Source organism: Stereum hirsutum (genome assembly GCF_000264905.1).
Source record: "Stereum hirsutum FP-91666 SS1 unplaced genomic scaffold STEHIscaffold_5, whole genome shotgun sequence".
Classification (NCBI taxonomy): Eukaryota; Fungi; Basidiomycota; class Agaricomycetes; order Russulales; family Stereaceae; genus Stereum; species Stereum hirsutum.
This window is the reverse complement of record NW_006763135.1, coordinates 373,666-399,212: the sequence shown is the minus strand read 5'-3', so window position 1 is coordinate 399,212 and position 25,547 is coordinate 373,666. Positions and strand designations below refer to the sequence as shown.

Below are 25,547 nucleotides of genomic sequence, written 5' to 3'. Positions count from 1 at the left end.
TGCGAAACGAGACCAGGAGAAGGACGAACTAGACGAAGAAGCTCTCGTCAAAAATGTCAAACCTCTCATCGAACAAGCATACGGTATTCTTCAGGAAGCTCTCGGTGGTATCAAGGCGCTCGATCCAGGCGGAAAGGTTTCTCAGCAGTCGATGCGCCGGGCATCTGACCATCGGGCTCTTCCTGAGGAACAGCATCTCGCTGAGTCGCTTGCTACGGTATACATATATTTCTTGTCGATGCATCTCGTACCGCTGTCTTTGAATCTGACGAGTTATGTTCGCAGCTCACGGGAGACGTCACCGAGACGATCGAGAATGCGAAGAATACTATCGACAGCATGCCCAAGGCTAAGAAGGACCTCGGCCCCATGTTTGAAATGCTTGCCCGTACGTTTCCTCTGATTATGCTCCTGCTTCGTCTATATTCGCAACCCTCAACGGTGTTTCGGCGTGCTCGCCCTCCAGAGCCCCTCATGCAGATCATCTCCGGCGTCGGACTCGTTCTCAACGGCGTCCTCACTCTCCTCGGTAACATCCTCAATGGCATAGGACTTGGTGGTATTCTCAACGGGATACTCGATGCTCTGGGCCTCAATAAGCTCCTCGGCAGGTTCGTCGTACCCTTTGTTCTCTTTGGCGGTGTTACCTACTGATCTCGCACACCTTCCATTGCCTCAGCATCGGTCTAGGAGGCCTCGGTGGCGCTCTTGGCGGCGGCGGAGACAAGATCAAAGACCAGGAGAAGAAAGACTCTGAAAAGACGAAAGGCATCGATTTCGGGAAAGTGGCGCCTTCGGGTGGTCAAGGCCAACAGCAAGGAGGTGGCGGTGGTCTAATGGGCAGTCTTGGAGGGCTCGGAGGGCTCGGAGGAAAGGTTGGCGATACAGCTGGTGGAGCGGCGAGTGGCGTTGGAGGGGCGCTGGGAGGTGTCACTGGAGGTCTGGGGTTGGGGGGCGACCATGAGTGAATGGGTCTCGTATGGTCATCGAAGAAGTGTATTTGTAGTGTAGTTATTGTGCCACGACCTGTATTGCTGATCATGAGTGCTTCGCATTGGAATCAATATTCGCGCATTTGCTTGCCAGTCGTTTCGTCGCATGCACTCAATCCAGCTAGTCCATTCATCGTGATACAAGGGTACCCCTGTATTACCCAGCACTCGGCTGTCCGTGGCGTGAATCAAATGCTGTATAAGGCAACGGTTCGGACTGTGTAGGGGTGGTGACAGCTCCTTGATGTCCGAAACCATGAGTTGACTTAGGAGATGCAGAACCATCGTGTTGACGAGCATATTTGTTATGCATATCGATCATGCTAACCTATCCGTGGCGAATCTTCCGGAGTCTTCTCGGATACAGACGCAGAAAAAAATGAATATATGCGTACTGGTTGTAGTAAGGAGACATAGTCCCTCCTTGCCTCCTTATGGACAGCCATGCGGCATGATAAAGTGGAGCATTCGATTATTCGGAGCATATTAAAGGTATTAGACGTGGGGAAGAAGATAATGCTTGATGAAGCAGCGATTCCGAGTGAAGATCCCCCGCAGTTCTTGCTCCTCGTAGCATACTGAGAACTAGAAACCCCTGCCGTATGACCCGGTGATCTTGAATTCTCCCGTGTCGCTCCAGCGAATGTTCACGTCCTTGCTCGTGATCTGCAGAGACCCGTACCTATTCCATGATACTATTAGCATTTGTGCCTGAAAAAGTCGAAGCCAGACGCCGGTCGAGAGTTATATGTTCAGGAAAGCAGAACGAGCACGCACCGTATGGAGGCAGTACACCTTCCAATTTTATCCTCGAAGTCTTCCCTCGAGAACTTCTTCATCTTCCACGTCGGAGGCCCGCTTGAACCCAACATATGTCCAAATACCTCAGGATCGGTGCATATCCCGTCATAAGCGAATTTGGCGGAGTTAGTCTTGCAGCTCGGCTTCCACTGCATCAGTTCAAAGATACACATGAGTGTCGGAGAAAGTGAGCCAATGTCCACGACAAGGAGTGAAAATTCGAAGAAAATGAAAGCAGACGAACCGACATCTGCTTCTTGATCCCGCTATGCACAACATTGCTCAGTTTATCCGCAGCAACTTCCAACTCCTCTTTCGTCTTCTTCCTAATACCACCAGAGCTCGACTCTGCTCCTCCACTCCCATTCGCCTGGCTCTCCTTCAATGCTGTCTCCAAGTCCCTCGCGTACCCAGCGATGTCGACAAGGATATCCCCAAGGGCTTGAGGGTTCGTAGATTCAGCATAGGACGCTTTGTTGCCTAGGACCGCGGTTATGAGGACTGATTTCTCGGGGTCTATGATCGAGTTTGACGCGCTCGTACGAGATTTCTTGGACGTAGAACCGGTACCAGTGGATTTGCGTTTCTTTGTCGTGGTCGTGGGGGCCAATTCAGGACTTCCCGGTTCGAATTCATCGTCGGAGGCAAACATTTCGGGTAAAAGTTAAGTAGGGCCCGAGGAAGTGATGTCAAGAGTGAACGGATGGCGGTGGCCAGACGGAGATGGAGGAGAACGCGAAAGAAAGACGCGTCGCGGTTTTTGTTACGGTACGTGTGACGTCACGCGTCGCGGCGAACTCGTTGGAAACCTACTTGCGCCACAGTCCACTGTGGCCCCGATGTTATTGAGTCCGAGAGATGCAGTGTGGTGAACAAGAATAATGAAGGTGACCGCTGCCCGAACCATGGTCCGATTTTGTTTCTTCCGCAGTATGAGCAGATCGGATCATGGCCTACATTGCGGTAAAGCATCCCTATCATTTTTACTGGCTCGATCCCAGAGACCGTTGAGCCCATGCAGAACAATACAACACCCAAGATAAAGCTACAACAGTCGCAGCATCGATATCATACCATCTCAACAACATCGCCCCTAACGAGTATTCGCCATCCTTCTCCATCGTTATCGACCACCCCCTACGCACCAACAGCGACCTCAGCACCGACCTCAAGCACCGGCCCCTCTTCCTCTTCATCCACCACCACCACCTCCTTCTTCTCAACACTCTCTTTCCTCTCCTTCTCTTTCGCCACGTCCTTCTCCTTCTTCTCCGCCGCCTTCGCTGCCAGACTCTCTTTCTGCTTCCTCGCGCTCTCTACGACCTCGAGCACGCCTTCAAGTCCAGCTTTCCAAGCGGTCAGGCGAGAAGCGAGGAGCTCCCATTGGGGGGCGTCGAAGGTGCGGGAGGTGGAGCGGATGACGTGGAGGGTTTGCGTGGTTTGGGAGAGTTTTCCGGAGAGGAGGCCGGTGCGGATGACTGGGAGCATGAACAGGTTAGAAAAATAAGTACGAGTCTATAAGGGATAGCGGGTGGATGAGAGGAACGGGCTGGTGGGAGCGAGTAAGAGGAAGTATGAAGTGAAGAAACGCACCATCGATGACCCATTTCTCGACCTCGCTCTCTTCGACGTGTATCGACGCGGCGATCTTGGCGTAAGGCAAATCCTGGCCGACATTCTCGAATCCGAGCGACGCAAGCGAGAGCAGCCTCATTTTGTGCTCCAACTGAGCCTGGTCAAGACCTACACGTCCAAGCGTGTCAGCTGATCAGTCGTCGGTACATACAAGCTATAAAGAAAGACGCACCATATTTCTCCCATCCGCCATCATTCCCATACTTCTCTCCCCAAGCCTTCAGCTCCTCCAATCCTCCGGTCAAGAAGACTCGCAAGAGCTCGAAGATTTCGTGGTCCTTTGCAGACTCGACGACGGCGTCGATGCGGAAGAGCGGGTCGAAGTCGTACATAGTAGGATCGGAAAGGGCAGCTGTGATGAGTTTGACTGAGGCAGTGAGGGCCTCGGGTGAAGCTGAGGGGAGCAAGCGGAGGTAGGAGAGATGGTAGGTATAGGATGTTTTACTGTTTTGTTCGGCGGTGTTTCGAAATGCAGGGATAAACATGAGTGCATGACGGTAAAGGTGATGTGAGACGAACGCACGAATCTCCTGCTTTCTCGTATGCCTCCACGAGTTGCTTCAGGAACGCGATCTTCTCTTCGGACGAGATGTCCCATTCGGAGAGCCATTTGTCGACGTCGGAAGGAGTCAGGAGGAGGACGTTGAGTTCGTCTGCGGAGCTCGCGAGGGTGAGGAGGGTAGTATAGACTTTGAGTCGAAGAGGAGAGCGACGAGGAAGAGAGTTGAAAAGATTCGTGAGGCTAGATTAGAGTAAAGAACAAGATGGAGCGTCTGAAGTTAGAATCGCTGTGCGCCATAGGTAGAATATACGAGACGCACGTGCGGTACTTCGTACTCGAGGAGATAGATGGTGATGACGAGATTATCTCGACAAGCCTCGGGACGTTTGCCTGCGTTTCTGGAGAATCCGCTGGGAAGAGCGTCAAAAGGTGAGCATACAAAAGGTTGAAGAACCCTTCCGTCTCTGCGCCACATATAGAAATCAGTATCTCTCACACATATTACGTCTAGAACCATGCAGACGTACCTTTTGCACTCGAGCCCTCTGGGATACCCTTCACATCTGCGACTACTGCCTCAAAGACCTGCCTCCGCCTGCCCTCATCCTCCGCTAGTGGCGTTTGTCCCTCTCCAGTATTTAAACGCTCCTGGATAGATTGAACATAGGGTTCGCGTTGAGGCTCTTCAGACGTCAGAGATATGTAGTTCGCGAGCTCAAGGACCTAAAGAAAGTGATACACGATCAGTGAATGGATTCATCAGATGGAAAGTGTACACTGGGGATGTGGGCGTATTCCGGGGAAAACGAAGTGAGCTGTGGGGGATCAGGGGTGCTAGAAAGATGGGTAATAACCTGTTCTTCAAAAGTACCTTCGGCAAAGACGGATATTGAATCTGTTGTGGCCATTTTTGAAGGTTGGGTAGGGGCGCCACAGAAAGATGTATGGGACTTGCAGAGGTGGACTGGACGGTCGACGCCACGCGAAAGTTTCTGCAAGGCTTTGGTCAACAAGCGCAAACAACGCCTGTTCATATAGGCTTATGTCATCAGCTTCCTTGCTTGCACCTTTCTACAACATGACCTGGATTTTTCCCGTTCTCGTATACTTAATTGACTTATACGTGTCATGTCACAATCTCGCAGTTTATCTTTTTCCGAATACTAGACATCACAAAATGAAGTAGCACTTCGTGAATGCACATAAAACGGTGCGTTTCCCAGGACTCTGGAGTGTTCATCGACTCAAGAAAAGGTGTACAATGATGATAACCTACATAGATCATGGCGGAAGACTTATTCTGAAGTAATCCTTCCCCGAAGAAGATAGAAATGAAGAGAAAGGTGGTAAACGTGGGTGGATAAGAAAACGAGAATCGTCGTGCAACATACAGCTAATAGACCGTATCTGCGAGTGAATTTTTGACCTCGCTTAACCTCGCTAAAGCCCAATGGGACGCGACGATTGGTCCGATCACCGTTTTAAAGTCGGTTTAAACGGTTGCAGATACGGTCTAATGTCCTCTGGTGCAGAATGCCGATTGGGAAAAGTTGTTATAGTAAGTGATGCGTTGATGTCGCGCGTTCCAACGATATAAGATTAAATCACACGGAAGAATTTCTTCGAGTCGATCTGTATTAGACCGTATCTGCAACCGTTTAAACCGACTTTAAAACGGTGATCGGACCAATCGTCGCGTCCCATTGGGCTTTAGCGAGGTTAAGCGAGGTCAAAAATTCACTCGCAGATACGGTCTATTGCGAGAGGTCGTCAATCAGTAAGCCCTGCAAGTCACAGTAGGGTCTGAGTAAATGAACCATACTTACAGGCCGAATAATTTCCTCCCCTTTCCTCCACAAGCTCGATCAGATCCTGCACAACCTTTTGAGGGGAATGTCTGAGCATAGAGCAATTCTCGCATGTACGGCTTGGATCCTGGCCCTGTTATTATGCGAAATCTCCAAGGCTGTATACGCCCAGGGAAGCGTTCGATTTCCTTTTCGATATATTGACATCCTGAGGCAAATACCGGAGGCCACGCACTATAGATGTTGCTAGTAGAAATGTATCTCTTCTCGTAGGTCTGGCAAACCCGAGCGAGGATCCATTTGTGGACCTTCGCAGATCTAATGTCCCAGTAATCGTGACACACGACTCCAAGCTCCTGTCTTAGGGTGCGCCGTAAGAGAATCAGGTAGTGCTTGTGATACTCTCGTAGATCGCGCGAAGCAGCGCCATGTAGGCCGATTATATTGCAAACGGGATCATCGAGCGAGAATGATAGTTTCAGGCTGAGTCGTGCTGCTTCGATGGTCTCGTCTTGGAACCCAAGACGATGAGAAAATACATAGATACCGAGGCAGGTGTCGACCGTCAGGAAGGTTCGCAGGAGGAGTCTCGCCCTAGTCGTGATGAAGTCCATCTCGTACTTGATTGTCGCGTTGACGAAGTCCAAGGCTTCGTCCAGAGAGGATGGCAGGACGGGCTCTATCGGAAGTATAAAGGATAGGAGGATGTGAAGAACGACGCTATTCTCCACGACTGGGACAACGGGAAATGAATTGATGTCGGTAGAACGCCGATTGCTGGCGAGCTTGGCCGAACTGGTTGACGTGGGTGGCTGAGGAAGAGTTAATATGGTCCTGAAGAAGGGAGAGGCTTTCGAAAGAAAGGCTTGATGGACGGGAGAAAACGCCGCATGGTTCCTACGATGTAGTAAATAGTGGACGTGTTAGGCGAAGTTTTGCGTACAGCGAGTGGGTAACTGAACGTTGTCGTCGGTCTTTTATAACCTCGCACCTGTCGTCGAGACCGGGGCAGTGCAAACAGATAACATCAAGACTGTACAAAAACAAAGAGCGCTGGAAATCCAGCTGTGGCACTGTGTCAAGTCGGACTTGACCTGTCCGAGTCGCAATCTACTACATAGGTCGCTGAGGGAGTTTCTAAACAGAGCAGTGCTAGCGACCAGTGCAAGGCAAGGCTTCTGTGCTGTATTCCTGCGACAAAAGTCATCAAGGTTCCACGCTGTATGCAATTTACTGCGAATTTTCATGAATAAGGATATTTACAGTGAAAGAGAACTTTGAGAGCGGATAAGCAATGCACGGCCTAAGGGATGCAGACGTCGACTGAAAGGCAAAAGAGGCAGTGTATCTAGACAGGGACAGCAAAGCTACAGTCGCGGACACTCAAACACGACTAAAATTGGATAAATTGATAATAAAATAATCGCTCGTGAGATTCGCCCCAGACTTCGGGACGAGACTGGTCTCATGAAAGGGAGTCGATTGGCGATTTTCCCACGATTTTTGGAGCAAAAAGTGGTTTGGCCAAATTTTTTGGCCTTTCAGGTCGCGTTATGTACCCCTTTTTGGGGGCTCCGGAGTTTCTGGCACCTGGAATTGTCCCAAGATCCTACATGGGCCGGCAGCAGGGGGAACAGCTCCCAAACGGCATGATTCGATCAATGCCGAAGTGCACGGTATGCCATAATTCTCGATTATTTTGCGGGTGAACCGTTCGTCGAATTCTTTCCATACTTCGGTCTCATGATAAGCTCCTCAAAAGGAGTCGATTGGCGCTTTTCCCACGATTTAAGGCGCGAAAACAGGGTTTGGCCAAATTTTTGGGGGTATGTAAGCACTAATCCCCCTTTTTTGGACGAACGGCTCGTGGAATTTCGCTGAGAAATATTCCCCAGCCTCCCCTCACCGAGATCTATCGATTCCGAGGGTAATCGGGGATTTCCCACGACCTTTTGAAAACTAGCCGTGTTTGAGTGTCCGCGACTGTACATCCTTCAAGGTTTATCGTCGCAGAAAAGTCGAGGAGACAGTATGACGATATGCCTAGGGGCAGAATGACGAAGAATCAAGTCACCCAACCGGAAAGAATATCTTCGGGTCGATCTGCAATGTAGAAGATCATCAGTGAAATTCGCGAAGGATGTTCGTAGGAAAAGATGTGTTCAAGGACTGTACGTACCTGCGAGACGATCTCTTTCGACAAAATTTGCTCGACGTACTCGATCAGATCCTGTTCGACCTTGTAAGGCGAATTTCTGAGCGCAGAGCAAGTCTTGCCAGAATGACACAGGTTGCGTCCTAGCTCTTCCATTATCGGGAATCTCCATAAAGGTATGCGTTCAGGGAAGCGGTGGATGTCGTATGCCATCTGCTCACAACCTAAGCCAAATACGCGATGCCACGCGCTCCAACAATTAGAACAAACTTTCTCCGTCGTGCAGATCCGAGTCTTGATCCATTCGTTGACTGTACAAGGATGGTTCAATATCCAGCGCCTGACCTTTTTGTCGTATTCGACTCCGACAGCCTGGTGTATGCCGCTCTGTAAGACCAACATGTAGCACCTGCGATACTTCTGTAAATCGTGCGAAGCAGCACCATGCAGCCCGACCAGATTGCAAACTGGATCGTCGAGCGAGAAGGAGAGTTTCAGGCTAAGTCGTGCTGCTTCGATGGTCTCATCTCGAAAGCCATGACGATGAGCAAAGACATAGATACGGAGACAAGTGTCGACCGTGAGGAAGGTCCGCAGGAGAAGTCTCGCCCTATTCGTGATGAAGTCCATTTCGTACTTGATTGTCGCGTTGACGAAGTCCAAGGCTTCATCCAGAGAAGAAGGTAGGACGGGCTCTATCGGAAGGATGAAGGATAGCAGAATGTGAAGAACGATGCTAGTCTCCACGACTGGGACGACGGGAAGTGAGTTGGTGTCGACAGAACGATTGTTGGAGCGTTTGGCCGGATGAGCCGAGGTGGGTGGCTGAGGAAGAGATAGCATGAGCTTGAAGAAGGAAGAGGCCTTCGACAGGAATGCTTGATGGACGGGGAAGTCGACACTATCGGATGAGCGAAGGATGAGATCGGCGTCGTCATCGTCGAAGGGTGACCCGAACTGGACGGCGTCGGAATTGCATAGGGCTTCGAGGTCGACCATTCCCTGCCGTTGGACCTTTGAAGTCGAATGCCATTTAAGAAAACCAGGATGGATAAATCTTCGTATATTAGTTTGGATCGTGGAGGACATGTGGACAGGCCTTGAATACTTCTGTGCTGCTGTAAAAAGTAACGAGATCCCATCAATTGTAGCTCTTCTGTGCAAGATGGTTTTGAAGCGAACAGAGATAGAACACAATCGAACGTACGAGATGGAGCTGGAAAAACGGCGACAAGAGTTGAAGCTGGTGACCGTGCAAGATGTCTGCCTTTTATACCGGGCCTGCGCTATTGTCTGAGATTGTCTAAGATTGTTATCACGCCGAAAGCGGCACAAGGACAAAGGGTGCAAGAACAAGGAACATGCGGCCACAATCCATCTCAGGCATAAGAGCGTTCTCCATGATCACCAAGATCGAGGGCCCTGCCAGAAGGGTCAAGCACGAAAGATTGAAGGACGGTCCAAAGATGATCGTTGCGAGACAGCTGGTTGGCCGGTGCCGCGTCGTCCTGACTACACTGCCACGTGCTGGCACTGGCACCGGACACCCGGATCCGAGTCTGAGCATCCTCTTCCGCGACCACTCCTCTTTTCTGCCAACCCAGAACTGGATCCAGCGCTGTGGACTCGTATCATGATGGTGTCTCGGCCTATAGTCTTTCGTCTTATTGATGGCACAACGCTCCCTCTCCTCATCTCATGAGATTTCACTGGAAATTGATGTGTCACTGACCAGTGAGGGTCTGTTGGTAAGTTTGTAGTACTAAATGGTATGATGGATCAGCGCATCGACTCGGACGCTTTGTCCAAAGTTATCTTATCGCTGGCTTTGTTTTTATGCCGACTCTGGTCATAAAAAACAAAGCTAGTAGCATCACCTTGGGCTGATTGTGTCCTTATCTATCTGAGGCAATGCTCGGCACTGCCGCAGGTCTTGTGCCCATGAAAGGCCCGGCGGGCCAATGACACGGGCTTTTTCTTTGTTCCCGAATCGTTCCCAAAGATTAGACTCGGGACGCTAATATATAAACTCTGCCCTGCGACGCCTCAACTCCTTCATAATTCTGCAGAGCGAAAAGCGAACCCGGTGCGTTCCGAACATACTTGAACTCCTTGACACTGCCTCACGCTAACCAGAGCACCTCTACCCCGCACTCATACTTAGATCCCCTAAAAACTCCACAGCTCCAGTACAGCCGAAAACACCATTCCCCCTTCTCTAGTCAAGCCTGTATTCATGCGGAAGTTCCTCCAGATCACGGAATCGGACCCTGCCAAATCTGACGTGGTGGGCGACGGCCACTATTACTTCGCCGTACGGGGAGAGAATGCTCCCATGTCCACCGCCCGGCATAACGACGGACCAGTCGACTTTGGGCCGCCCTTCGACGACGACGATGCCGACATCATCCTTCGCTCCTCCAACAATGTCGACTTCGCCGTCCGTCGCGTTTGCCTCTCCAAAGCCTCCCCCGTGTTCAAGGCGATGTTTTCTCCTCAGCAACGCCCCTCCATCTCTCTCAGCATCATCGCGATCCCTACCTTTGTCCTCCGCCCCTCCGGTACGAAGAGAGGACTTCCTGTCCTCACTTTGACGGAACCAGGCCCGATTCTCGAAGGCTTGTTGTCTTTGACTCTCCCAGTATCGCCTGTTCAGCCCACGTCTGTGGAGGAAGCTCGACAAGTTGTCGCTGCAGCGCATAAGTATCAGATGAAAATTGTGCTGCTGCGGGCTCGAGCAATTCTACAGACCTTCTTGACGGTCGACACTTGCCTTGATATCTTTGTCCTCGCTCACCGTCTGGGACTTCGCGAAGAGATGATAAAGGCCGCCCGCCTGAGCCTACCACTCCCTCTTTCGCTCGAGGACCATGCCTCCGACCCGGGCCTTTCTGCATTGCAAGATCTCACGAGGTTTCGCCAAGCGTACGGCTCGGCCGCGAGCAAGACGATTAGCAGTCCCAAGTTTTTCGAAGCTCCGGCGTTGACTGTATGGCTATCCCAACATAACTGTGAGGCCCCTGATTATCATGGCACGTGCTCCAACACCGACCGAGCTTGGATGTGGATCATCAGCTCTGTATTGCAAAAGAGGGCACAAGAGGTGTCTCAGTTCCCAGAGCGTTTACATACGTTACAGTTCAGCCACTATGTTGCGAACGGGCCCGGAAGATCTCTGTCATTTTGCTACGCCAGCTCACCCTGTTTGGTAATGAGGTACAAGGAGGACTATAAGTATATTGACGCCGAACTAAGTCAGCTCATTGTGCAGATTGTGAACGAGGCAGTCCTAGATAAGGTGAGTTGATGTTCTTAACTTACTCTGGTCGGCTCCAGGTGCTCATATATTTTCCCGGCCGTAGATCGACGTCAAGCTCCTGTTCCCCAGCGTCTGAGCCGCATTCAGTTTCTGTCTCTAGGTCATGGAGAAGTCACGATCTTGTTCCTATAGCTTACATCGGTTATAGCCTCCTTCTCGACACTCAACGCTCCTTCCTTCGCATTACCGTCCTTCTCCCCATGAGATAATCCCAATATGAGCCCCTTTATGTTAGACCATTTTTACGAGGTTCGTATACATGTCGTTCTCTATTGAACGCCCTATCTTCAACACCAAGGTCTGCCTGTGGGAGACTATCGTTCTCAGTGGAACCTCCAGCTCAATTCCGGCCGCAATTTCGTCAGAGTGGATAATGTCGCCGATTCTACCATGTCAAGATATACAGCACTGGCAGACGTTTCCTCCATCTTCTTTAACAATAAAACGAGCCAGATGCAATAATTCGCCAACGAACTCACGCATAGAAAAGTGATTGATATAATTGAGATTGAGATTGAGATCGCCAAACAAGAGATAGCATGAAAGTCGAAGCGAGAAACGAGGAAACAAGAAAACGAGAGTGATTCTGAATCGCAAAGGAGCAGGCTAACGAAAGGGCGAAGCGATTTAAGGTCGCAATCCAAAGAAAAAGAGGAGAGAATAGAATAGGCTAGGAATGAACGGAAGCGAATCCACGACGGAATCAGACGAAGAAATATTACAAAGGGGGACGGCAGATGTCGTTGTGTACACAACGTCCGAGGCTATGATGTGGCGTCGATGCTGTAAATATGGCTCGTATCAAAAGGGAGAAAGGAGGTCTATTGGTATCCAGTGTATCCGCCGTTGTAACCTGTGTAACCTCCCCATCCAGTAGGCTGCGCTGCCAGGGGAGTGGCTGAAAAAGAGAAAGAAATGAGTCAGCAGGTAGCCGATAATAAAGAAAGATCGGAGCACACGTACGATTGGGACGCAAGGCATCGTACTTGTCTGTAAAGAAGGATAGACACTGTCTAAGAACTCAAATGTGACACCAAACGACAAGAACATTCTCACCAGACGATTGTGGCGCCGACTCGCTCCCAAATGTCCCCGCCTTCATTTGCGCAAAGATATTGGCAGGCGAAGTGTCCTTAACGGGTTGCTGCTGCTGAGGCAAGGGCGGTACTGGCGGTACTCCAGCCATCATCGAACCACTACCGAACGGAGACTGTCCAAATCCAGGATTGAATCCGGTCGGTTCTGCACGGCACGATTCCATCGCAGGTCAGCATCTCGCCAACGATAACACCAAAAAAGTGAGAAGGGAGAAAAAGTACTCACGAGGTTGCAATCCCCCTCCGAACGACCCTCCCATTGCACCAGTCTGGAAACTCGACACCGGCTGCGGCGTATTCGCGAAGCCTCCAAACTGTCCACCACCCACACCGCCCATGTACCCAGTCGGCTGTGTCGTCAAAGGCGAAGGGGTGGGGTTGAAGCCCGTCTGCTGTGGCGGGACGAACCCTGTAGGTTGCGTACTCAAGAACGACGGCTGTTGCGGGTTGAACTGGGACATCTGTGGCTGTTGAGGTTGCTGGGACTGGAATGGAGATGTGGTGGAAGCCCGGGTGGGCATGAAGCCGTTGAACCCTGTGGTCGTAGGTATCAGGGGTTGGAGGAGACCCTGGTTCGCCGGGACGGGGGCAAAAGGACCGCGAGGACCGTTCTGCTGGAGTTGCTGGGGTTGCTGCTGGTACATCCCTGTCTGTTGAGCCTGGAGATGTTGGCCCATCGGGACAGGCGACGGTCCCATGCCCATGCCGACACCGTAGCTGGCAGGTGGCGGTGAAACTACTGAAGGAGAGCCAGTAGCAGCAGAACTATTCGAAGGGGACTGAGCCATAGCCGGCGGGCTCGCAACTTTCAACTGACTCAGCCTCGCGAGCTGATCAAAGATATCCGATTCCGTCGTCTTCGCGAGGCCTTGAGCAGGAGCAGCAGTAACAGGAGCCGGAGCTTGAGTTGGGGGTGGCGACGCGACCTGAGTTTGGGCAGGAGCTGGAGGAGGCGCGGGAGGTGCGGAGGGTGCACGGGCAGGAGCGGCAGCCGGAGTCGGTGTGGGTTTCGTAGAGCTCGGTCTATTGGTCCACGCATCGTCATCAAACCCGCTCACTACCGCCGAACCCGTCCGTTGTGGCACCAGTGCAGGAGCAGGAGAAGAAGTCTGGCGAACGGGACTCTGTGGGGTCTGAACGCGCTGGATCTGTTCGGACGCGGAGGAGATGGCGTTGATGTCGACCGCACTGGGTGGCGTGCTCTTGCTCGGCTGAGGACGACCGCGACGGGCTGTCTTGAGTGCGCCTCCGGGACCGGCGAAGAGATTCGGGGCGGGAGATGCTGATTTCGATGGTCCGTCCTCGGCTTGCAATGCACGCGCAAGTTCCTCGTCCCTCTTGATTTGTTCCGTATCGCTAGGTGTAGCGGGAGAGGCGGATTTGGGGTGACGCTGTTCGATGGCCTTCTTGACGCGGATGATATCACCCTCACGAAGTCCAAGCAGACGCATTGTAGCCTCTGTGATGTCTGGCAGGATAGTCTCGTCCATCTTATCCCTCTCAAAGGCTGAAGCATAACGCGTGCAATCGTCAAGGTCGCATCCGGCGTTTAAGAAGAACTCGAACCAATCGATAGTCGGACCCTTCTTCTTCGGCGCGGGCATCGTTGAACTCCTCGTCGGAGTTCCATTCCTGCTGCCGCTAGTACTCGACCTACCAGTCGATTCGGGGTGCAACGAGTCCCTCCTGACGGCCAGTGGAGTATCGTCGTCGTCGCCGGACCTCTTAGCAGGAGGTTGAGGAGAACGCCTACCCTTCGTTAGCTTGTCGATGATACGTATGTCTTCCTCTGACATCTTCTCCGCGGGGACATCGATGACGACCCCGTTAACTTTATGCAGTCTCAGCTTGCCGTCAAATACACCAAGGAAGGCAGCCTCAACGCGGAAACGGCCAGTGTTATCGTGCCACACCCGGGTCGTCTCTGGCGGAGGAGGACCTTCTTTGAACGTGATTATGAGATCTAGCATCGAGAAAGATATGTTTGTCGATACGCACTATTGTCAGTCGAACGACGAGCGCCGTCATCCTTCTTGGATTTCCTGAAGACAAACAATGCATCAGTGAATATGTTCTTGGAACGAGGCTATCGCTCACGGGGACCCTCTCTTCCTCTCCACCTCCTCCATCGCTCTCTGTCTCGCCTCCTCCTGTGCTGCCTTCTCCTGCCTCTCCCGCTCCTTCTCCCGTTCCCGTTCTCGCGACCTCTTCGCCTCTTGCTCCTTCTCTCTTTCCCTAGCTTCCTTGTCCTTCCTCTTGCGTTCGGCCTCAGCCGCAGCCGCAGCCGCCTTCGCCCGGTCCTGTTCCTGCTTCTTCCGTTCACGCTCTCGACGCTCCGCTTCGGCCTGTTCTTCTGCCTCGCGAGCCGCTGGATCGTCTTCCTCCTCCTCTTCAACAGCTGCTGAGGATCGTGCAGGAAGGGAGCCAGTACCGGTTGGCTAGCGATGCGAAAGATCAGCATGCATGACAGGTAGCGTTCACGCGGCTCATAACCCCAAGGACCACGCCCTCAAGGGTCCATGGAAGAGAGGGAAAGTGATCGAACGTGTACTTACCTCGACATACGAAGCGGGCACCACACCTTCCTCACCCGCCGCATTCCTACACTTCCACCACTCATCCCCATCCTTCTCCAAAACCCACAACTTATCCCCTTCACCCACACTCAACTCGTCCTCTCCCTGCGCCTGGAAATCATACAACGCCACCGCATGCTCGCCCTCCCCGTCGCCATACCCATTATCCACCTCTGCACCATGCCCATTCAGCTGCGTCGCTTCCGGCTCCTCTTCTTGCTCAGCTTCGGCACCACCGTCCGAAGACGAAGCGGATGGGGATCGAGGGGGTATTATAGCAGGACTGGACTCCGCGAAATGTACCGAAGCGTTCTTCTTGCCTGGTGTCTCGGACCTCAAGGGCGGAGGAAGGTTCCTGTCCCTATGTCCGCTTTCTTCCGCGGCTGCAGCAGGTGGAGGAGAGGCAGAGGACGTAGCGATGGCGCGCGAGGTCTCGAGTTTGGTGAGAATGGCATCGGCCGTGTCTTTGGAACCTGCGTTGAAGTGAAGGGAGACGGGCTCGGGGGAGGAGATCTCGATGAGGATGTGTTTGGCTTTGTCGGGAGAGGGACCAGAGGACGTGATCGCTGAGGTCTGCCATTTCTGAACTGGAGTCTGAGAAAAGAATGAGAAAATGAAGATCAGCGCCAACGGTTCGCTGTTGAACAGATGAAGGAGCTCGAGACATACCTTGTCGGATTCAGAAGCGAAGAAGATTGCGCCGTTCCCGATACCAAGCGTTCCCTTCTTCTTCTTCCCTTTCTTGTCGATTTCGGTGATAGACCAGGTCTTGATATCGTCGGCCTTGGCTTTCGAGGCTGTGGCGGCGACGAGGTCCGCGGGATCAACATAGGTACTGACCGGGCGAGGTGGCTGTGGTGGCTGCGGATCGAGCGGCACAATGAGTCGTTTTGGTCTGGTAAATGATCGTAGGAAGGCGCAGAGGAATTGGACATACAGAATCAGGGACAACGATGCCACCGAGGCCATTGGTAGGTGCGGCCTCTCCGTCGGCAGATATCTGCAGAGTCGTCACTTACATTTTGATAATATTGAAGTCGAAAGTGACTGGACGTACCTCTTCAACATAGTTCGCTGGAACGTAGCCCGCCTTGCTGTTCTCTTCATCTAACACAAGCAACCATCCTTCCTCTTCCGGTCCGAACGCGAGCAAGATCTGATCCTCCTTGACTGTGATCTCGCCTGGAGACGTTGCAGCGTAGTCATATTGGGCCTTGACTGAGTTGGTATGCGGTGCCTAGTAGAAGTAAAGGTTAGTTTGGAGGTGACAAGTGTGGAATTCCGGGATGGCTATGACGGACTGGTTCGACATAGGCTGATGGGACTAAACCTGAGGGACCTTCATCGTCTGGGGAATCACCCTTGACTTTGACCTTCCACCAGCTGCAGAGAAGTGCACATCAGTATCTCATCGATTGAGTAGGTATGCAGAATGAAGTATAGTTGGTGTCACAAGTCTCTCTGGACATAAGAGGAGACGGAATGGGTGGGACCTCGGAACCTATATATAACTGTGCCTTCGGTTCGCATGCAATGTTGAAATGATAGTCTGCTACGACCACAATAACCTTCTTGCAAGATATAGAATCCAACATATTATAGAATAGACGTGTCTGTAGATGCATGCATTGGGAACAGCTGTGATTGCGAAGTACCCGCCGGGCGGCCGGGCATGACCAGCGTACGCATACATAGCACGGCCCCACCCATTGTCGGCGAACCTGCAGCCTCAGCGACCAGCTCAAATGTCGTCCGATATATTCCATATCCACAATCCAGTCGACCGCGGCCACAATATACGCGACAAATAGTGGGGGGACTTACTCATCGTCAGTGCGTTCAATGAGCAGCAATAGTTGATCCTCCTTTATCTCGATCTCGTCCTCCGACTGCGGCTCGTAGTCGTACGATGCCTTCAGCACGGCCAGATATTCTTCCTGTTCTGCGCTCATCGTCGTTGACGGCAGTGTCGAGGAGCTTGAGCTCGCTGTGGAGAGCGGTGTGGGCGGCGGCGGGGAGATGACGGAGAGTGTGTGAGGCCCGAAATGGAAATAGCCTGCGCCACTGCGAGCGCTCCGCTGCGTGGCACTCAAGTTTCAACGCCTTGATGGGCCACACCCATCTCTTCGAATTCCGACGTGACCGTCATGGCGGTACAAATTCGAAGCAACACCTTCATCGCTTTTCTGGCCAACGCTCATCTCTCGGAAGAAAGCTCGTGAACGCAATACGATTATACTTCTGAGTTCTCAAATACAAGGATCTATGTCGACACACTCTGGATCGATCCTCGTTTCAATCGGGCTCCAACTCTCAATCTTTGGGCAAACTGTTACTAGCCAGCGCATAGCTTTTCGTAAATAGCCCGCATAGCATCTCTTTACCATTTCTTGTGTATGAAATTATCAACTGAAACCAGTAGCTCTGGGCCTCGTTGCCTCGGTGATTGGCCCGCTCGGAAAGAGTCGGAATCGCTAACCGGATTTAGATACCTCTTTGTTCATTACGCCATCGAGGTGCCACGCGTGCCATTATATAAACCCGCCAGCTTGCGACATCTCGGACCATTCGTTCCCCACCCTTCACCTCCGGTCTCACGAAACCACTTTCTCCTGCGTTAGCGCATCTCGACCGGCCGTGTTCAGTGAAAGCCCATCCCCAATTCACGATGATGCGAAGCCTCCTTCACATCGGAACACCGTATCCAGGTTCGGCTTCCAGACCAACTTCGACAAGGCGTATCCCAAAACTCCCTAGGCTTTGTGACACCAAACCGAAGCATGTTATATTTGGACCGCCTTTCGACGATGCCGATGCAGACGTTGTTCTTCGGTCCTCTGATAACGTCGACTTCTACTTTCACGGAGCCCTTTTGTCCCAAGCCTCACCGTTCTTTGAATCGAAACTATCTCTCTTTCAGCCGTCTCCTGTGTCTTCCGAGTCAGACTCCGTCTACGAAACTCATCCCTCTAGCGCTTTCAATCCTCTGGTCGTCCATGTCTTACTTGAGGAGAATAGCTCTGTTGTGCACGTTCTGCTTTCTATGTTGCTCGCCGACGGTGCCACTCTGTCCCCAGATCAAGATGTAGGAAAAGAGGATCCCTTCGCGGGAGACGACATCGTCCGCCCCACGTCCCTGGGGGACGCCTTGACCTTGATCAATGCCGCAGCTAAATACGACATGACAACCGTCTTCTCGAGGGCCCAATCATTCCTATGCGAATTCTTGACCCTCGACACCTGTGTCCCTATCTACGCCACTGCACATCGCTTCAACCTCCACCACGAAACTCTCTCCGCCGCCCGTCTCACGCTACAGCTCCCTCTGTACGACGTCAACGAGTACTTTATCTCCTGCGATCCCTCATGGGCCTCCGATCCCGCTTACTCCGATATCCGAAAGTATCGTATCGCTTACGCCTCCGCAATGGAGCGCCACCTCCCTAAAGTGTTCGAATCCTCCACAGAGCTCGAAATCTGGGTCGCCCATGCAGTCTGCCAAGGCTCTCCCTTCGAACGACGCCGGTGCTCCAACACCGCCGAAGCATGGCGAGAGACGTTCAGCATCGGTGCACGGAGGATGGTGGAGGACTTATGCCGATCTGCGCAGCGTGCTAGTTCGCCTAGTTGGAGTTTTCCGGTTGCGTCTGGGCCGGGTGCTGCGCCTTGTTTGACTTGTGTGACTTGTTATGCGTTGAGGAGGAGGGCGAAGGATGTGGAGGGTGAGTTGGTGGAGGTTGCGAGGAGGATTGTGAGGGTTGAGGTTGTGCCTAAGGTGAGTAACTGTGGGTATCGTTGGGCTTTGAATGTTGAGATGCTCATGATCGATGCCGTTTCAGATTGACGTGAGGGGTATCTTCCCTGACTTTTGATCCGTCTCTCAATGGCCGCTCCTCCTACGACTGGCGACAACATCAGGAGATTTAGCACTTCCTTTCCATTTTCCTTTACGATCATCTCTCCTTCTATGTCTTGGGTCCGCTGGCAGGCTCATTATCCGTGTTGGAATGTATAAATTGTATAGTCTCATATGAAACAACCGCCCATATATTGATTGAATAAACAAACGACCTTTGAAAAGCACAACAATACACATCGTCGAAGAATAGCCAATTTATATTCGATTGGACCTAAGCATCACAAGAACGGAAACCGTTTATGGTACAGAGAAAGCGGGAGAATCACAGAATATATGCTTGACATCGATCTATATTCATGACCATATATGAGCGAGCGCGCAAGACAAAGGCAAGAAATATGAGAACATCTGCTCACCTTATCCATAACCGATTCATTAATAAACTCCACGACCATCTCCCTCACAGCATCCTCGACCTCAGCTGCTTTCTGCCAAAGCCTATTACAAGTCGACGAAGTATGACAAGGTGCTGAACCCACCCCAGCTAGAATCGGATACCGCCAGTAATACAAACGTTGGGGAACCGTCGCCACCTCAGGCGCCATCCGCTTCATCTCGCCCAATATCATGCTCTTCCACGCATTCGCGGTATTAGAGCATCGAGGGTGTGTGCTCGAAGATGGCCGACGGGCGCGACACTGTTGCTGTGCGATCCATTCGTCGATCTTGGAAGGTGTGGAGGGCAGAGTGAACTTGCCGGGGGAGCTCAGCTTCTTGCTAGCGGCATGTGCATAGGCTTCGCGATATCGCTGCAAGTCACGCAAAACGAAGGTGTCTGGATGCTCGGGGTCGTAGTCTTCGATCTCGAAGGATCTCCCCAAGCTAAGTTGCGCTGCCTTGATCAGCTCGTCCCGAAGTCCGAGATGATGGGCGACGACGAAGACGCGAAGACAAGTCTCGATAGTCAAGAAAGAGTCAAGTATCGCTCTCGCACGCAGGGACACAATCTGCATCCCATACTTGTGGGCGGCGCTGACGAGAGCTAAGGCATCCTTCACGTTCGCAGGATAGATGGGCGTAATCGGCAGGATGAGAGAGAGTAATGCATGAAGGATTGGGCTCGGCTCCGTTAGAGTGAAGACAGGGACGCCTCCCTTCGTACCGGAGGGGCGGAGGATAAAGTCAGGCACCCAGTAGATTAGGATACAACCGGATGGGACCTGAGAAGAAAACAGTGTCTTGAAGATGAGAGAGGCTTTGCAGAGGCAGACGCGATGGACGGGGAAGTCGACGTTGTTGGAGGAGCGAAGGATGAGGTCAGCATCATCGTCATCAAAGGGTGGCCCAAAGTCGACAGGCTGTTCGTGAACTGGAGCAGGGTTCGTCACAGTCATACTGCCTTCAAACACAGTAAAGAAATGGTAGCCCTCGCTGACTGTGACATGGTTCCCCTCTTTGGAATTGGAACGGCCGGGAAGGAGAAGCTTAAGCATGATTATGGGTCAGGACAGACGCCAGGGAGGCCAATAACGACCTTTACACGTGAGAAGTGTATGGTTCGGGGAGTGAAGCGAGTAGTAGAACCTATGGATGGAGTAACATGTCGCGCGGTTAAATTCGAACGGGGTGAAGCACCATCTGTGAAGCACTTACCGAGTCTTGCACCTGTCTATATCGCGTCTCGTTCTGAGACGACGGCAAAACTGCGCTCTTTATATGACCGCAGGAACCCGGCATTTGTTACAGCTCCCACCTAGAGGGGCACAAAGAGCAAGTGCCGCCGTTGGGACCGTCACTCGTACCAGTGACTCATGTTGCCGTCTAGTCGGATACAGGTATTGCGCATAACCTGCAAAAGACACGTATATAAAATCATATATCCATACATCTAGTTTCAGATAATCAAGAGAATAGATGAATTGATGGGCACCTTTGGGGGGAGTACGCCATCGAGTGAATTGATGAACAATGGCAGACGGCCAGTCTTCATTCTGGACGCGTTCGAGAGCTTTATCAGGTTTCAGAGTTCACATTGCATATAATTTGTGGCTGAGGTATAAGGAGTGCAAAAGGAGTAGCAAGACAAAGACAGGTCGATGAAGGAGGTGGATCATGTTGTGGTCGTCCGCAAAGTGGGCCCGAGTGTGGCCCACTGGCAGTGACTGTCAAGTGACTGTGGCGCTCGTGGTTCGGTCAGAGCCGGGCACGGGCCATTGATGACACGTCGAACAGGATGCTGTTTATTCAATAATCTCTTCCACCAACTTGTCAGCTCCTGCTCTCTGCGCTTTGTGTGTCTACGACAGGTCTGGTCCATAGCACGGAGTAATTGAAAGCTGGCACGGAGTACTCACTGGCACTCGGCAAGCACTAGTAACTGTTTCCGTCGATCGGCACGGTAGACAAGGCTTTGTACTGCAGTTGGCAACCGCCTGGTGGCATGCTGTGGCCCCTCCCACACACTAACCCATACAAGGTCTTTCTATGATGTCTTGGGCACAACATTGTGTTGGCACCAATTACCACCAAAGCTTGGACGCGCGGTATAAAACCAGTCGAATTGGTCTCCGTGCTGATACTCGTAACCGTGGCGTCCTGCTCTCAGGGTGAGTCAGTATTCTGCATGGGCGCGAGTGCTCGAGCTGACAAGTATCAAGGATCTCGTATTGTCTTACAGCGAACTGCCATGCAAAGGTTTCTACATCCCGGATTTCGGTCTTCGGCCTCGAGGGGCAAAGAAAAGTTGCCTACTTGGAGCGGGGACCTCGAAGCCCTGATCAACCTACCCGCTGTTGAATTTGGGCCACCATTCGACGACAACAATGCAGACCTTGTTCTTCGCTCATCTGATAGTGTAGACTTTCCCGTCCATCAGGCTTTTCTAATCAAATCCTCGTCCTTCTTCAAGACCATATTATCTCTTCCCCAACCATTCGTCTCAGCCCCCAATGGCACGGCCAGGCCTAGCACCCATCATAGAGGGTCGTTGCCTGTTATCCCGGTCGTGGAGAAAGGCTCTGTCATCCACGTTCTTCTTTCGTATCTTCTCCCAATAACTCCCGTCCTACCGGACTCCTTGGACGACGCTATGGACTTCGTCAATGCAGCGTACAAATACGAGATGGAAGTTGTCGTAGTGAGAGCGAGGAATATCTTGCGACGCTTCTTGACAGTCGATACAAGTCTTCGCATCTATGCCTTTGCCCATCGTCTAGAGCTCCGAGACGAAATGCTTGCTGCTGCACGACAGAGTTTACGGCTTCCACTCCCGTCCGATCATCCCGAGCATGACGATACCCGATTTCCCTGCGGCAGCGCTCTACTCGACCTGTGGAACTATCGCAAGACCTATATAAAATCCCTAGAGGAGAGACTTGATTCGTGTATCGTTGCCGACCCTACCCTACTTCCTCCCGGAGAACTTGGAGAATGGATTGATGCTAAACGTTGTCAGTCGGACCAGCAATGCGACAACAATGCGACAACTTGGCGAACACTATTGAAGACCGGGGCAACGCAGATAGTGGCGGACGTGACTCATGACCCGGGGTGTATGCTTACCTGGAGGTTGCCTTTCGAGTCCACGCTAGCTCCTTCGTCATGTCAGTGTTCTTGCGACGCATGCAGCATGCTCCGCAGCTCATCTCAGAAGGTCGAACGAAGTCTGATCGAAGTTCTCGATAGGATTGTTATGGATAAAATTATCCTGCAGGTAAATACCACTCCCATTATCCGCCCTCGCTCCTCTTGATGAATCATGTTCTAACGGCCTTTTACAATACAGATTGACACGGCGACGCTATTTAGTGTCGCTTGAGCTCTTTCTGATCGAAATATCTTTTTTCAACGCGAACCGTGATCGTTGGAGATATTCCTTCAAACTCCATACGCGTCGTCAATGAAGAACTCGTTGAGGGGATGACCACATTTTATTCAGATACGTCTTGCAGTTCGAACATGCCCAAACCATTCTCTTCATCATCTCTCCTACGTATGTGGCTACATGTCTGCTTTCGCATGGCCGTAGAATAGACTGGGTGCGAGTGGTACCGACAATAATTATATGATTGAATGTCAACGTGGGATAACATATCCGACTCACCAACTAGAGCACGTATTATTGAGTCTACTGTTAACGGTGAAGCATCATAATTACACCACCATCCATATCTCTATAGACACAGTAAGCTCTGGCCTTTGTTCGGATACAACCAACGTGAGTGCGAGCCTGGGGTGCGGTGATTGGGGTGAATGTCTCACCGCATCCACCACTGACCCTATCCAGCAAGGCCTTCCATCAAATCCTCTATTTTCGCATCCTTACACCTCTTCTCCGTGATCAAGAAACTAGAGGGAAGACCTGGGCCCTGCGTCTTACTGCTATCTGCTTCATTCCCACCAGCGACCACGTCTGATCCCAAAATCATCCTCGCTAGCTCCACCCCACACAACCACGCATTCGCCATCCCCTCACCACTATATCCTGCCGCGATCCACTCTCCCGCAGATATCAACATCGAGTCATTACGATTCACCGTTGACGCTGCGACTTCGCGTCTACCAGATACCTTTGCCGGGACTCTCCCAACCCAAGGCTCTGTATCCACCGATATACCCATGATACCCGTCCATATCGCCTTCACACGACCTTGCTCCCAGCGACCACCATCAGCCACGCTCGTGTCCTCTGGTCCCGCGCCAACGTCACTGTCATGCCCTTCTAGTCCCCAATTCGAGAAGTAGCACGGTAGAATGCCTCCGAGATACGCGTTCACCTCGATATCTGGCTCTTGGGTATCGTCTGCAACACCAAAGTTATCAAACAAAACTGCGTCGGCACGACCGCCGAGCATGGCCCCGCCTCCGAGCATGAACTCGCCATGGGTAGGTCCATATTGACCCGACATGGAATGGGCATCCATTGGTGGGGATGAGGATGCCGGAGGTTGCTGCGTGAGCCAATCAAATGTGAATTTTGACTTTCCGGGGTAAAATACGAAGGCCCGTTTGCCAGCCCAGGACTCAGCCCGGGTTGTCTCCTTCGACAATGTCGCCTTTGAATCTTCATTTTCAGTCGAAGATGGGGCATCAGAGGATCCCAGGTTCGGACTGGGCATGATGCCTTGTCCAGGCCGTTGTGCGGACATGTGAAGTCTCATTGGCACGATCTTGCGACGGAGGCCGGGGAGAAGATGGGATGCCCAGGCGTTGGTGGTGTGGACGACGTGTAGGGTTTTCACAGGCCCACGAGGAGTGTTGATGACGTAGTATCCATCAACGTCTGGAACTATGGATGTGCAAGGTGTATGTGTAAAAAGCTGGAAACTGGGTGGGAGGAAGTGAGTGATGAGAAATTGTGGGGTTGAAATAAAAGGAGTATGGAGACTGGGAACGCATACTTCGAGTGACGAGAGAGGATATTAGAGAGTATACCGGTCACGAAGCGGTAGGGGTGAATAGCAGCGCCAGGTTTAGAGACAGCACCAATTATCCTCGAAGAGAGTTGTAGCCGCTGAAAGTTATGTTATTGCGATACTTAGGCACAAGTTCCAGATAGAGCACGTACCTCCATGTCTTCCCGACTTTCCAGTACTTGAAACTTGTCACCATCCTCTTGAACTTCTTTGAGAAATGCGTCGAGCTCGTTCTTCGCATCGTCGAGCATCGACTGTTGCACAAACACATCAAACTCCTCGACCACTCTCGCCTGCGATTCGGACAATAAACCTTCCTCTTCCGCTGCGGCGACTAGAACCGAAATATGAGCCAGCCGGAAGCGAAGAATCTGGAGGGCGAGGGAGGCCCCGTGCTTCTTCTTCAGCGCAGAATAATCGTCGTACACATTTGGCGAAATATGCCCTCCGTTTCTGCGATGACGAGCGAAAGAATAGACAATAAGTATGGGCCAAAAATACAAACAAAGAATATTACCTTCCGGTAGCCCCTGAACAAGTGTCCCTTGCTTCAAGCATGACCACTCTCAATGCCCCACCATCATCCTTCCCGCCGCGTTCTCCACGCAACTGAGCATCTCTCTCCATCAATGTCTTAGCCACTGCCGTCCCCGAGATCCCACTTCCAATGATTACTACATCCACGACCTCCAACGGCAGCTGAGCATCTGCGCCATGGCGAGCAATTGGCGATGGAGGTACTGTCCAGTAGGATATTGTACCATTACCGTGACCCGAATCTTTGTTAGAGTCGATGTCCCGGCCAGGAATTCCGGGGGAGAGGGAGATGCGTTTGATGATGGTATCGTAGTCGTTGGCGATGGTTCTGAGCGACTGGTACCCGAGACGTACGTTGGAGAGGATCGATCCCATGATTGGAGAAGGAGCAAAACAACGAGATCAAGAACTTCAGGACATCATGCAGGCTTTTATATTATGTGTAAGGCTTCCCACTCCGGATTCGAAGCGACATCGGAATGGATAGGCGCTAGAACCAAGCGCGCGCTGAAGGGACTAACCTCGATGTGAATGGTGTCTAGATCAGAGGTGTATGAGAAGAATCGGATAGGGCTTGGGGGATGTATGCTGACGTGCTGTGGTCCCCGTCATTGGGAGCAGTATACCAGCTGATTTCATTGTTACCATGTTTCTGGACAATGACCACACCGGACCTCAGCGAGGGTGGGAGTGTACCTGATGTATTACTAGGAGGCGCTGGAGAGGGTCACAAGTGTTAGATAAAGAACGTTACCCCGCTTCCGGGGCGATGGAAGAAGGTGAACCGGGTAAGCGCAGCGCCAGATCATCGGATTTGATTCAGCAGGCGAGAATTGTCGCCACCAATGGTTC

At 51.9% G+C, this 25,547-nt stretch overlaps 10 protein-coding genes across 10 annotated transcripts; 4 read left to right on the top strand and 6 right to left on the bottom strand.

Annotated features, from left to right (window-relative positions):
• Positions 1-13: 13 nt before the first annotated feature.
• On the top strand, positions 14-519 carry STEHIDRAFT_30535 (uncharacterized protein; the record flags this gene model as incomplete). The annotated part of the gene is made up of 3 exons (XM_007302208.1): positions 14-217; positions 286-388; positions 467-519. Coding segments are annotated over 3 exons (360 nt in total), but the record flags the coding sequence as incomplete, so codon positions are not given.
• Positions 520-1,366: 847 nt separating this feature from the next.
• On the bottom strand, positions 1,367-2,481 carry STEHIDRAFT_138389 (uncharacterized protein). The gene is made up of 3 exons (XM_007302523.1): positions 2,038-2,481; positions 1,770-1,942; positions 1,367-1,674 (listed from the first exon to the last, which is right to left on the bottom strand). Exons 1-3 carry the CDS (start codon positions 2,443-2,445, stop codon positions 1,578-1,580), a joined length of 678 nt encoding a protein of 225 aa, XP_007302585.1. The 5' UTR covers positions 2,446-2,481; the 3' UTR covers positions 1,367-1,577.
• A 272-nt stretch (positions 2,482-2,753) lies between these two features.
• Positions 2,754-4,879, bottom strand: STEHIDRAFT_94634 (uncharacterized protein). The gene is made up of 7 exons (XM_007302522.1): positions 4,785-4,879; positions 4,458-4,653; positions 4,250-4,394; positions 3,952-4,170; positions 3,601-3,872; positions 3,387-3,536; positions 2,754-3,271 (listed from the first exon to the last, which is right to left on the bottom strand). The coding sequence occupies exons 1-7, from the start codon at positions 4,836-4,838 to the stop codon at positions 2,931-2,933; spliced, it is 1,377 nt and encodes a 458-aa protein (XP_007302584.1). The 5' UTR covers positions 4,839-4,879; the 3' UTR covers positions 2,754-2,930.
• Positions 4,880-8,607: 3,728 nt separating this feature from the next.
• STEHIDRAFT_55219 (uncharacterized protein) lies at positions 8,608-8,892 on the bottom strand (the record flags this gene model as incomplete). The annotated part of the gene is made up of 1 exon (XM_007302318.1): positions 8,608-8,892. A coding segment is annotated over one exon (285 nt), but the record flags the coding sequence as incomplete, so codon positions are not given.
• A 1,237-nt stretch (positions 8,893-10,129) lies between these two features.
• On the top strand, positions 10,130-11,288 carry STEHIDRAFT_109706 (uncharacterized protein; the record flags this gene model as incomplete). The annotated part of the gene is made up of 2 exons (XM_007302521.1): positions 10,130-11,191; positions 11,256-11,288. The coding sequence occupies 2 exons, from the start codon at positions 10,130-10,132 to the stop codon at positions 11,286-11,288; spliced, it is 1,095 nt and encodes a 364-aa protein (XP_007302583.1).
• A 426-nt stretch (positions 11,289-11,714) lies between these two features.
• Positions 11,715-16,895, bottom strand: STEHIDRAFT_94632 (uncharacterized protein). Its single transcript, XM_007302520.1, has 12 exons — positions 16,710-16,895; positions 16,187-16,268; positions 15,943-16,122; positions 15,823-15,885; positions 15,555-15,746; positions 14,865-15,479; positions 14,413-14,747; positions 14,308-14,351; positions 12,536-14,251; positions 12,269-12,454; positions 12,176-12,202; positions 11,715-12,110 (listed from the first exon to the last, which is right to left on the bottom strand). The coding sequence occupies exons 1-12, from the start codon at positions 16,835-16,837 to the stop codon at positions 12,034-12,036; spliced, it is 3,645 nt and encodes a 1,214-aa protein (XP_007302582.1). The 5' UTR covers positions 16,838-16,895; the 3' UTR covers positions 11,715-12,033.
• Positions 16,896-17,553: 658 nt separating this feature from the next.
• Positions 17,554-18,757, top strand: STEHIDRAFT_155194 (uncharacterized protein; the record flags this gene model as incomplete). Its single annotated transcript, XM_007302519.1, has 2 exons — positions 17,554-18,660; positions 18,725-18,757. 2 exons carry the CDS (start codon positions 17,554-17,556, stop codon positions 18,755-18,757), a joined length of 1,140 nt encoding a protein of 379 aa, XP_007302581.1.
• A 526-nt stretch (positions 18,758-19,283) lies between these two features.
• Positions 19,284-20,564, bottom strand: STEHIDRAFT_138386 (uncharacterized protein; the record flags this gene model as incomplete). Its single annotated transcript, XM_007302518.1, has 2 exons — positions 20,398-20,564; positions 19,284-20,328 (listed from the first exon to the last, which is right to left on the bottom strand). A coding segment is annotated over exon 2 (954 nt), but the record flags the coding sequence as incomplete, so codon positions are not given.
• Positions 20,565-21,367: 803 nt separating this feature from the next.
• On the top strand, positions 21,368-22,561 carry STEHIDRAFT_155192 (uncharacterized protein; the record flags this gene model as incomplete). Its single annotated transcript, XM_007302517.1, has 2 exons — positions 21,368-22,456; positions 22,529-22,561. The coding sequence occupies 2 exons, from the start codon at positions 21,368-21,370 to the stop codon at positions 22,559-22,561; spliced, it is 1,122 nt and encodes a 373-aa protein (XP_007302579.1).
• A 361-nt stretch (positions 22,562-22,922) lies between these two features.
• Positions 22,923-25,070, bottom strand: STEHIDRAFT_138385 (nucleotide-binding domain-containing protein; the record flags this gene model as incomplete). The annotated part of the gene is made up of 4 exons (XM_007302516.1): positions 22,923-24,069; positions 24,144-24,256; positions 24,311-24,611; positions 24,676-25,070. The coding sequence occupies 4 exons, from the start codon at positions 25,068-25,070 to the stop codon at positions 23,022-23,024; spliced, it is 1,857 nt and encodes a 618-aa protein (XP_007302578.1). The 3' UTR covers positions 22,923-23,021.
• Between the last annotated feature and the right edge of the window lie 477 nt (positions 25,071-25,547).